The sequence below is a fragment of the Bos grunniens genome, chromosome 4, assembly GCF_055505025.1.
Source record: "Bos grunniens cultivar Pamir isolate PY7600 chromosome 4, Bosgru_T2T1.0, whole genome shotgun sequence".
Classification (NCBI taxonomy): domain Eukaryota; kingdom Metazoa; phylum Chordata; class Mammalia; order Artiodactyla; family Bovidae; genus Bos; species Bos grunniens.
Genome location: NC_141168.1, coordinates 58,751,056 through 58,763,344, shown reverse-complemented (window position 1 = coordinate 58,763,344; position 12,289 = coordinate 58,751,056). Strand labels below are relative to the sequence as shown.

Sequence of the window (12,289 nt, the reverse complement as noted above, 5' to 3'; positions counted from 1 at the left end):
AAAAAAAAAAAGAACAGTATTTGTTGGTAGTATCTTTAATAGGATTTTAGGACTGAAAGGAATCTTGAAAATCTAGTTCAATCTCATTTCTTATAGGAAAGCTGTGACTTAGGGGTTAAGTGAATTGTAAGGTTATGTTCCTTGTTAATGTCAGAGATAACACCAAATTCTAGCACGCTCTTCAGTGTTTTAAACCAGTATATGACTAATGGCATGTTATACAGTAGCTGGTACATAGTAACTGTTTAAGTGATACAGTTATTAGTACCATTATTGAACACTTCCTATGTGTTAAGCATCATGAAAAGAGCTTTGCATGCATTAATTTTCACAAATTTTGTATGCTATTTTTGGTATATAATTACTACTCAGCCTTTTATAGTTGAGAAATGGACTATTATTGTATAATTAATGGATTTTGATTTTCTAAACTCTTTAGTCTCATGAGAATTAAATTATTTATACCTATATGTATAAATAAATAAATATACCTATTATGCTGGGCACGCAAGTCAAATCAGTAAATTTCTAGAATTCACTCTTTGCGGAGGGATTTCACAGATGCATTTTTAGTAATGTGTCTATAATATTGTGATTATAATGAGTTAAATCTCCTTGAAAAAAAATAATTACATTTTTGTTTGTAGAGTTCAGATCAGTCAGGATCATCAACTCCATCATCCAGTCAAGAAACCTTGACTTTAGCTACCAGTTCTTCCTCAGAAGGATTGAGGCAACGTACCCTTCCACAAGCACAGACTGACCCAGCACAGAGCCATCAGGTCCCATATGTAATGCAAGGGTGAGTGAAACTGTGGTAGCTTTGGTCCTCTTAAAAATCTATGACTCCAGACTTTCATGGTAGCCCCCTTCACTAATCAAAGTACATTTGAAATTTATTCATATACCTGATTATATGTTTTCTGAATTAGAGGGTTAGGTGTAGCAGTTTTGGGGGGGCTGTTCTGTGTGGTTTGTGGGATTGTAGTTCCCTGACCAGGGACTGAACCTGTGCCCTCTGCAGTGAGAGCACTGGACTGCAACTGAATTCCCTGGAGCAGTGCTTTCGAAAGCTGGTTGTACATTAAAATTGTCGGGGGTAGTACCTTTCAGTCTTTAATGTTTGTGCTAATCACCTGGAGATGTTGTTAAGATGCGGGTTCTGATTCAGTTGGTCTAACAGGGCCTGAGATTATGTATTTCCAGTGAGCTCGGCTGTGATGCTGATGCTTCTGATGCTTTGACCGTAGTTTGAATAGCAAGGATCTAGGTAACTAAAATTTTTGTTTTTACTCAGTCTTACTATGTTATGCTCAAGTGCTCAGTCGTGTCCAACTTTGTGACCCTAAGGACTATACCCTGCCAGGCTCTTCTGTCCATGGGATTTTACAGGCAAGAATACCGAAGTAGGCTGCTGTTTCCTCCTCCAGGGTATCTTCCTTACCCAGGGATTGAACTCGCGTGTCCTACATCTTGGGCATTGGCAGGTGGATTCTTTACCACTAAGCCATCAGGGAAGCCCCAGTCTCACTATAGATCTACTCAAACTAGTCTTCTGAAGAACAAATGGGTGAATAAGGTGTTCTTGGAAGAGTATAGAGCCCAGTAATCTGTTTTTTAAAAGTTCTACTGGTGTTTATGATCAGCCAGGCTTGGTAACTACCAAGACAGAGTATTGTGGTAAGTATTCTGGTGATGTATTATGAAGATATGCTAACCATTGCATGTTATCCAGAGACTTTCTTAAGAGGAGTTTACTCAAGAAGCTTGCTATGGCTGCCTTATATTTAGCAATTACAATAGGCCTCTTGGGTTAGGCAGTTCCAGGGGGAATGCAGCCAACAGCCACAGCAGCTGTGGACAGCTCAGAGAGGAGGATCTTGGGGAATACAGTTTAGATCTGGGTCATGTCTGAAACTGGAGTACTTTTGAAGTAAAGGAAACAGGAATAATAGTTACTGATAGTTGTTTTGCGTTGCATATTGTGCTGTGGTGTGTGTGACGGTGCTCCAGATCTATGATGCTGAGGCTGGAAATAAGCAAATGGCTAGGACCCCCCCAAAATGGTAGTAAGTGATGTAACCAAGGAGTAGCCACTAACTGTTATGCCAAAGAGGATGTAATAACATATGGCTACTTTTTACTTAGAACTTTATAAACTTAATTCAATTCTTAATGTAGAAAAACAAAGCTGAGTATATAGAAAAATATTAAAAAGACTCATTTGTCTCATATTCTTGAGTTTTTCTTCTAAAATTAAGTGTTTAGTGAGGCTGATTGTAGACTTTTATAAAGCATCTCATGAAACTATTTTTGTTTTCAGAAAATGATTATTACAAACCGGAACTTTGTTATTTGTAAAAAAGTATTGTCACGATTTACATGGTAGAATAGTGGCTTAAAATAGTTTGTCTTATGACAGTGATTCCTTTTCTGTCTTTTTTGCAGAATAAAACAGTTCAGTTCCTCTCAGTTTATACAGAGTGCTGTTACTAATATTTTACCAAATATGTTGGTAGTGATGGAAAGTGAGAATGGATATAATAAACCTTGAAGAATATATAATATGTTGAAAATAGTTATGTCTGTATAATAATATTTTTACCTCTTTCTCATACTTACAGTGAATATATTAATATATATATATATATTTTAACTCTTGATTTATTAAGGTAAAATATACATAAAATAAACCTTTTAAAGCATTTTTAAAGTGCACAGTTCACTAGCATTAAGTACGTACACAGTGAATATATACTCTGTAATAAAGTATATGAAGTTGCATGTTTTCAGAATAAGACCATGGATATCTTGGAAACAGATTAATAATTTCTTTAAACTAGTCTGTTGAGAAAATCAACAGACTTTGGAGCAAAGGCATTTAGCTCTTAGAAGTATATAAAACAGATTAGAAAAATTTGAAATAGTGTTTATTTTGCTAAAAATGAGTATTAAGATGAAGAGAGGTAAAATCCTTAAATAATGTTTAGTTTTAAATCAGGAGGGCAGTACAGCTTAGTGGATGTACAGATTCAGGAGTCAGCCTACCTTGCTTTGAATCCTAGCCCTGTCCACTGACTAGCTTGGGCAAGTCTCTTCTCTTCTTTGCTTCAGTTTGCTCATGATCTGCAGATAATAGTAGTTATTGTATAGGATTTCTGTGTGGATTAAGAGTTCATGTATGTAAAGAGTTAAGTGATATGTTAGCAATTATTTATAAATTCATTCATACTTATAAATGAATGCTGTATGTTCATTCAGCAAATATATTTATAGGCATTTGTGAGTCTGACACACTGAAACATCTGAATGAATGCCAGTACCGGGTGCTGGAAAATAAATCTGTATTTGGAAAGAGCACTTTGTGATTTACAAAGCAGTTTAAGTGAAAGTTCAATAAGTAGGTTATTTGGCTTAACAATGGTTGTGATTTAACCTAATCTTATAGTTGTAATCTTTTACTAATGAAGACTTTACATCCGTCTTTAAGTAAAATTTTATTTAATACAGCCTTGCCTTACTTGTGCAAGAGCAGTAATTTAGTGATCTTGAAGAATTCACCAACAAAATATAATCTCTCCACATCATTTTTAGACTCCAGCACAGCTTATATTTAGCTAGTCACATGTGTTTCCCACCATGTAGGTTAGTACTCTGTCTTTAAAATGGCTAAATTCTGATCACTGTTCCCTGAGTTTTTGAATCACTAGGTTTGGGGTAGTGTTTAGGACTCTGCCAACTTAACAGCATTCTGGGAACCTAGCTTTTCAAGAAATCCTAATGCAGGTGATTATTTGCCCATTAAGCTCTTGAGGAAACAATGAGAAGACCAAACAGAACATGTGCATCAGCACCTTGGCTGTCCATTTATAATGTCACATTTATGAATCTTGACTGACTGTTTTGGACTCAGTGTGTTACGCTGTCATGTTTATTTAACTCTAAAAACTGCTCACTGGTTCATAACAAATTGCCCACTGTTTTGTACACTTAATTTCCCTGCCTGAAATAGTAGCAGCCTTGTTTTATAATTAATAAAACTGAAAACCTACTCACTGTACTCTTCTATCATCTGATTTTTTAATAGCAAAACTGCTTATAACCCACCACCCAGAGATAACTATTACTAACATTTTTGTAGTTTCCTTCTAAATACTTTTCTAAGTATATTTTTAAAATAGAAACATCATACTGTTTTATTTTATAAACCTTTTTAAAAAGCAGAATGTAGTCTGGACATATTTCCAGATCAAATATAGATCTACAACATTTAAAGTTTGTATTAGCAATCAGTTTAGCTAAGGACCTGAAAGGCCTATGCACTGAGAACTAGAAGATAATGATGAAAGAAATTGAAGACACAAATAAATGAAAAGATATTCCATGCTTACGAGTTAGAAGAATTAATGCTGTTAAAATGTCCATACTACTCAAAGCAATCTTCAGTCGGTCTCTATCAAAATTCCAAATATTTTTCACAAAAGTGAACAGTTCTAAAAGTTGTACAGAACCACAAGATCCTAGATAGCTATAGCAGTCTTGAGAAAGAAGAACAAAGCTAAAGGCATCACACTCCCTGATTTCAAACTATACTATGGAGTGATAATAATTAAAACAATATGGTATTGGCATAAAAACAGACTAGTGGAACAGAATAGAGAACCCAGAAATAAACCCATACATACATAATCAATTAATTTATGACAAGAAGCAAGACTACAATGAGGAAATGACAGTCTCTTCAATACTTGGTGTTGGGAAAACTGCAACAAAATTAAGCTAGACTACTATTTTATATCCTACGTAAAATTAACTCAAAATAGGAATTCCCTGGCAGTCCAGTGGTTAGGACTAGGTACTTTCACTGGTGAGGGTGCAGGTTCAATCCCTGATTAGGAAACTAAGATTCTGCAAGCCACACAGCATGGCCAAAACAGAAAAAGTTAACTCAGAATGAATTTGATTTGAATGTAAGGCTTGAAACCATTAAAATCCTAGAATAATATAAAGCTCCTTGACACTGGACTTGGTGATGATTTTTTAGATTTGACAACAAAAGCAAAACTAAATAAATGGAATTACATTAGACTAAAAAGCTTTTGTACAGTAAAGGAAATCATCAACAAAATGAAAAGGCAACCCACTAAATAGGATAAAGTATTTACAAATCATATGCCTGATAAGGGGTTATATACAAAATATACAAAGAACGCACACAATAGCAGAAAACCAAATAATCCAGTTTAAAAGTAGGCAGAGCACCTGAATAGACTTTCTTTCAAGAAGGCATACAGATGGCCAGCAGTTATATGAAAATATGCCCAACGTCACTAATCATCAGACCAAGGCAGGTCAAAAACACAGTGAGGCACTACCTCACACCTGTCAGAATGGCTATTATTAAAAAGACAACAACTACTAAGTGTTGGTCAGGATTGTGGAGAAAAGGGAACCCTTGTGTACTGTTGTTGGCAATGTAAATTGGGGCATCCACTATGGGAAACATTATGGAGTTTCCTAAAAAAATTAATAACAGAACTACCATGTGATCCATCAGGTCCAGTTCTAAGTATCTGAAGAAAATGAAAATACTTAATTTGAAGAGACAGATGTACCCACATGTTCAGTGCAGCATTATTTATAATAACCATAATAAGGAAACAACCCAAGTGTCCCTAGGTAGAAAATGGATAAAGAACTTGGGGTGCATTTATACACAGTGGAACACTATTCAGCCATAAAAAGAAAAGCTATAGTTTATCTTTCAGTAACTGTTGTTGAGAGCCTGATTCACCATACCATTACAAATTCATACTTCCTAGAGCAATAAGTTGGAATGTCCTTGTTTTAATTTAGACATGATAAAGAGACATTCTTTTTATTCTGTTTTGTGAAGTGCTTATTTGTTGGCATGTTGGTATTTTAAAAAGTTCATTTGTGACAGTTCTTTATGTAAAAGAATATTACTAATTGATACTATTGAGTATTAATTATTTAGTATTAATTATTACTTAGCATAAGCTTGGCATTGTATTAAGCACTTATACATGCTTTATTTCATTGAACTTTATACCAACTCTGTGGCCCAGGTACTGTTCTCTCCCGATTTATGAACGAGGAGAAGGAGGCTAAAAGGTACATAGCCTGCCTTACTTCAGTAGTCAGTATCAGGACTAGAATTCAAATCCACATCTGACTGGAAAGTCTGTGTTAACTGTCTTGTTGAAGTGAATATTTTATCATTTGTTTCAGTATATTTTTCTGTGTTACCACTTGTATTTTGATTTCATTTATAATGGTGGTTCTCTCCCCTCTACTTTCCCATTTAAAACTTTTCTCTAGTCAGATCTGTTGGTCAGATTTGAAGCAATCTGACTGAATAAGCCAATTTGTCATATAAGGATCATGTGGCTTTCTTCAGGAAAAGTTTACTTAGAATTTGTGGTAGCTGGGCACTGAAGATAGGAAAATGAATTATGTAGTTGCCCTCAGTGGAAGCAGGTCAGATCGGCAAATAAATTGCCATTCACTGATGTGCTTCTATGGTTTTGACAAAATTCTTCAGGAGCCTGGAGGAGGGTGTGCTTGCAGGAGGTGGGAGAGCTTCATAGCTGGTAACATTGGGGCTGATTTTAAGGGAAGTTCAGCAAGGGAGAACAGAGTAGTGTGGAGAGTCTTGAAAAAGCATATTCTGGAAGTAAAGTGGGAATTCCATGCAGGTTTTCTTTGAAAGAATTTGTTTCTGATTGTTGAAGTTTCCAGTTCATCTCCTCTCCTTTATCATTCTTAACTTTAAAAGCATACTAATGAATCTCTATTATAAGGATTTTACCTAACATCCAGCTTCAGCAACAGTTAATAGACAACAGCTGTTCAACCCTTCCCTTGTTCCTCTTTTTTTTTCTCTTGGGCTGGAGTATTTTTAAAGTAATCCTAGACGTCATATCCCTTCATCTGTAAATACTGTATATCTGTAACAGATAAGGACTATAAGAATCACACTACTATTAGAACACGCAACAGAATTAAAAATTCTTTAATATCATTTATTACTCAATTCGTGTTCCATTTTCCCTGATTGTCCCAAATGTCTTTTTATGGTGGTTTTGATCGGATCAGTTTCAGAGATTGACTTACTGCCTTTGGTTGAGTAATTTTGTTTCTTAAGGCTCTTTTAATCTAATCCCTTTCCCTATCTTTTTTTACTTTATGCTTTTTCTGTTGTTCTATGTTCTAATTTCCCATAGTAATCTAGATTCAGCTCACTGCATCCATGTGGTATCATTAATATTTTCCTCTGTTTTCATAGATTGACTGTAAACTGGTAGTTAGATCTAGGGCCTGATTAAGTATTAAAAAGTTCAGCTTAAAAAAAATAATTTTATTTATTTTTGGCTGTGCTGGGTCTTTGTTGCTGTGTGGGCTTTTCTTTAGGTCCAGCAAGTGGGAGCTGCTCTAGTTATCATGTGCTGGCTTCTTGCTGTGGTGGCTTCTCTTGTTGCAGAGCACAGGCTCTAGGGTAAGTGGGTTTCAGTATTTGTGGCTCTAGGGTAAGTGGGTTTCAGTATTTGCAGCTCCCGGGTTCTGGAGCACAGGCTCAGTAATTGTGGCACATTGGCTTCGCTGCTCCGTGGCATGTGGGATTCTCCTGGATCAAGGGTAGAACCCATGTCTCCTGCATTGGCAGGCAGATTCTTTACTTCTATGTCATCATGGAAGCCCAAAGTTCAACTTTTAAAATTTATTTATTTTTACTTAAGCTTATATGGAAAATGTGATATTTATTAAATCACTTTTATAAAACAGTTTGACAATTGACTAACAATTAACAACATAACTAAAAATTTTAGAATCTTAACATCATAGAAGTTTGTTTCTTACTCATGTAGTAGTCTGATTCTAGGCTGTGATGTTAGTTGTTCTGTATATGTGGGATCAGGATCATCTTAGATAAGCCATAATGTCTTACTTGGGACTTTCCTTGTGGCTTGGATGATAAAGAGTCTACCTGCAATGCAGGAGACCTCGGTTTGATTCCTGGGTCAGGAAGATCTGGAGAAGGGAATGGCAACCCACTCCAGTGTTCTTGCCTGGAGAATCCCATGGACAGAGGAGCCTGGAGAGCTACAGTCCATGGGGCTGCAAAGAGTGGGACACGACTGAGTGACTAACACACATACACAGTGTCTTACTTGAGGAATGTTGAACATAAGTATTTTTTTTCAGTGAGTTTTAGTATGTTTTGTCAACGGATGACATAGTTCAGAAATAAAAATGTAGAGAAATGCTTTCAACTTCTTCTGGAGCATTAAAAGACATTTTCTTATTACTCTATTGCAGAAATGTAGACAACCAGCTTCCCGGGCAGGCTGTTCCGGCTGGATTCCCGGTGTATCCCGCTTTCAACCCACTGCAGATGCTGTGGTGGCAACAGATGTATGCTCATCAGTATTATATGCAATAGTAAGTCAGTTTGTGTTGATTTTTTTACACATGGTGTTATTTGCTTTATTTTCTTTTTCATCCTAAGTAAGTTGATTTGAGATTTCATTTACTGATGTATATGATTTGTTTTTAAAAATTATTTTAAATTATTTGGTTAAAGGAAAAAGGGTACATACACATCCTGTTCACATCAACTAAACCTATTCTCTGCTTCTTCCTCTCTTCCTTAATTATATTTGGCAGTATTCAGGTGCTTTCTTTAAGAGAACATTTTATCTATTTAAGAGGAGAAAACGTAGGAAAGTTTCACTGGAAGGCAACAAATCTGTGTGAAGATAGGATGTCAACTAAAAAAGGGAATAGAAAGAATCATACATCAGGGAGGCTCATATTAATGTCGGGTTCCCTTGTGGCTAATATGCCTTCTGGACTTTTCTGTATTTTAGTAAGTTTTGCTTCTGATCAGCGTGAAACATCCTTAGCATGGAATAGTTTCTTGGTTTTCTTTGCGCTGGGCTTCCTATGTATTCATTTAACATTTCTAGCTTCTCTTTAGTGTTCTCCTCTCCTTGTTTCTGTGATTCTGTTATCCTGTTCATTCTTTTTCTCTTTCTGATTACTCATTTTGTATTCTTTGATAGCCTGTTTTTTCCCCTTTTTCTAAATGGTAACATTCCTTGTTCAGTTAAGTATTTGTATACTTACCATGTGCCTTGCGATACACAGTCTGGTAGGGAAGATAGGATTTAGCTCCAGGCTAGTCCTCTTGGTTTTCCTTTTTCTGTGGCCTTAGTTGTTAGCTCTGTGTGATGGCTCCCAGTTCTTCATCTCCTGTGCCTCATCTTGTGCCTCCACTTAATTGTTGGAGAATTTCATAGAGAAATTTGCCTTTCCTTTAAATTCAGTTAGGTCTGAACTTCGACTGCATCATCTTGTTACGTGCATTCTCCTTCTTGACTTGTCAGTGATACTGTCTCTTCTTAATCATCCTCCAAGCCCTTAACATTAATCAGCTTTGATTCTAGCTTCTGTTATCCCTGAACTCAACAACTTACCAAGATGAATCAGTATGTTGTTTCTAGCTTCTGTCCTTCCCTTCCTATATTTTACTTCTGATGTTTTGCTTAGATATTTCTAATATTAGACCCACTTTAATGCAATCACTTCTCCTCCTTTTAGGCTCTTGACTGTATTTCATTGTACTACTTGCCAGGTTAACTTAACACATAATTGAGTCCATCATTCTCCATTCCCTAAAATACAGATGGCCCTCTTGCCTACAGTGTGAAGTCTGTATCCTTATTCTTCCTCTATGCTGCTGCTGAGTCGCTTCAGTTGTGTCTGACTGTGCATCCCCATAGACAGCAGCCCACGAGGCTCCCCCGTCCCTGGGATTCTCCAGGCAAGAACACTGGAGTGGGTTGCCATTTCCTTCTCCAGTGCATGAAAGGGAAAAGTGAAAGTGAAGTCGCTGTCGTGTCCGACTCTTAGCGACCCCATGGACTGCAGCCTACCAGGCTCCTCCATCCATGGGATTTTCCAGGCAAGAGTACTGGAGTGGGGTGCCATTGCCTTCTCTGATTCTTCCTCTATACCTTACCCCATAAAGCTAACCTGCTTTATTAACTTCATATCCTAATGCTCTCCTGAGTAATATCTTGGCTCCAGGCAGGCTCTTTATACCTTACCTGTTGTCACGGTAGTCGTTATTATAATTAGTCTCTTCGGTCATGTCCGATTCTTTGTGACCCTGTGTGCTGTAGCCCGCCAGGTTCCTCTGTCCATGGGATTCTCCAGGCAAGAATACTGGAGTGGGTTGCCATGCCCTTCTCCAGAGGATCTTCCTGACCCAGGGATTGAACCCGTCTCTTATTGGGCTGTAACACTAGCACCACCTGGGGAAGCCTTAGTGTTACACCTTATCTTTACACCTCTTGTCTTGTTTACAGCATCACCGGAACTGTGTAAGATAAGTGGGGCTTATTGTAGATAGGTACTGAATCATATAATCTTATGTACATCATTTGACTTCAGAGACTCAAGTTTTCACCTTTAATGAAATAACTCACTTATGAATCAGAATGTCCATGAGGTAGAAAGTATTCTGGAAATGAATATGGGGCTTCCCTTGTGGCTCAGCTGGTAAAGAATCTGCCTGCAATGAGGGAGACCTGGGTTCAATCCCTGGGTTGGGAATATCCCCTGGAGAAGGAAACAGCTACCCACTCCAGTATTCTGACTTGGAGAATTCCATGGATTGTATTGTCCATGGGACATGACTGAGTGACTTTCACTATAGATACAGTGTATCAGCATACTGGCTTAAATAAGCTTTTGTACCATGGAAAACTTCTATTTCATTTTGCTATCTTGATTTTAAAACTTTCTTGTAGAGAAAATTCAACATATATAAGACAGAATAAATAAAATGAACCCCTCTGTTCTCACCCCCCAGCTTTTAAACATTTATCAATTCATGACTGTCTGATTCTACAACTTTCCCCTCTTTGCTGAATAATTCAAAGCAAATTTCAGATATATTATCACTTTACTGGTAGTCTTTTACAGGAAAATTTATTCTGACTCTTAAGCAGTCAAATTATAAGCAAACTTCAGGACCACACATCTTTGTAACTTGACAAGGATCTACACCAGTGTTCTCCAGGTGGAGTTCTCAAAAGTCAGGATTGGGATTGAGGGATTGTTATCTGGGACCTAGTTAATATTTGAAAATACCAATACAAATCATTTATTACTGAGAGTGTACACACAGGGTAATGATTAATGTACTTATTTAGACAAATCTTTTCAAACATGGGTCTGAAGGGAGAAGTGGTGAGTGTGTGGGGGGCAGGCAATCAGTATTTATCCTATGTAGAAGAACAAAAGAGGCAATTAGGGAAAAGTTTTGGAGAAAGATTTGGTCACAGCCTTATAATTTAGTGAAAGAAAGAGTGATAACATGGCCATTTTTAATCTCTTCCATGTCTCCCCTTGCTGTCCTAGACTACCAGGCTGGGAGAACATCCTTTCCTGAGCTCCTACCATCCATGTTGGCTCTACTTTTGCACTGGGAATTATACTTACCTAGGAAATGTGGTATAGGAGTTGTGATATTTCATGTATGGTTTATGAAAAATACATATGGCTTCCCAGGAAGTTCTGAAAAATATAATGTAGTATGATAAATGTTTTTCTTTTTCTTTTTAATATTTATTTTGGTGACTATTTCAGTCAAGCTGCAGTTTCAGCTCAGGCCACATCAAATGCTAACCCAGCCCAGCCTGCTGCTACACAGCCTCTAAATTTGGCACATGTGCCTGGAGAAGAACCCCCACCAGCTCCAAACCTAGTGGCCCAAGAAAATCGACCCATGAATGAAAATGTTCAAATGAATGCACAGGGAGGTCCAGTGCTGAACGAAGAAGACTTCAATCGAGACTGGCTAGACTGGATGTACACGTTCTCACGAGCTGCAATTCTCCTTAGCATTGTATACTTCTATTCTTCTTTCAGTCGGTTTATCATGGTAATGGGAGCCATGCTACTGGTTTATTTGTGAGTGATGTTCATTCATTATAATTACTTTCTAAAACTGTTAAGCATGGAATCTGGCACGTGGAGGTCTGTTGTGAATACTGAGTGAAGGAATATGAATGTTGGGCTTCAGATACCTAGCATCAAGAGCAAAGCAAGTTATGTTTTGTAAGAACATTTATGAGAATTGTCTAGAAGCAGATTTTTTCCCTTTACTACTTATAAAAATTGTTAGTTCAGTTAGGTATGCTCTAGTAATCATTTAGAACTTGAGTATATGATGTAGTCTTGGAGAGGAGTTTCTTTT

At 37.1% G+C, this 12,289-nt stretch overlaps 1 protein-coding gene across 6 annotated transcripts in view; it reads left to right on the top strand.

Moving 5' to 3' along the window:
- HERPUD2 (HERPUD family member 2) overlaps positions 1 to 12,289 on the top strand; it is a 35,849-nt gene that overhangs the window by 21,719 nt on the left and 1,841 nt on the right. For 3 of the 6 annotated variants that reach the window (XM_086396530.1, XM_086396529.1, XM_086396528.1), the window contains 3 exons: positions 648 to 802; positions 8,341 to 8,463; positions 11,680 to 12,003. In XM_086396530.1, coding sequence (XP_086252656.1) covers positions 648 to 802; positions 8,341 to 8,463; positions 11,680 to 12,003 — 602 coding nt within the window. The remainder of the gene's footprint in view (positions 1 to 647; positions 803 to 8,340; positions 8,464 to 11,679; positions 12,004 to 12,289) is intronic. The other 3 variants (XM_086396533.1, XM_086396531.1, XM_086396532.1) reach the window with 1 other exon arrangement.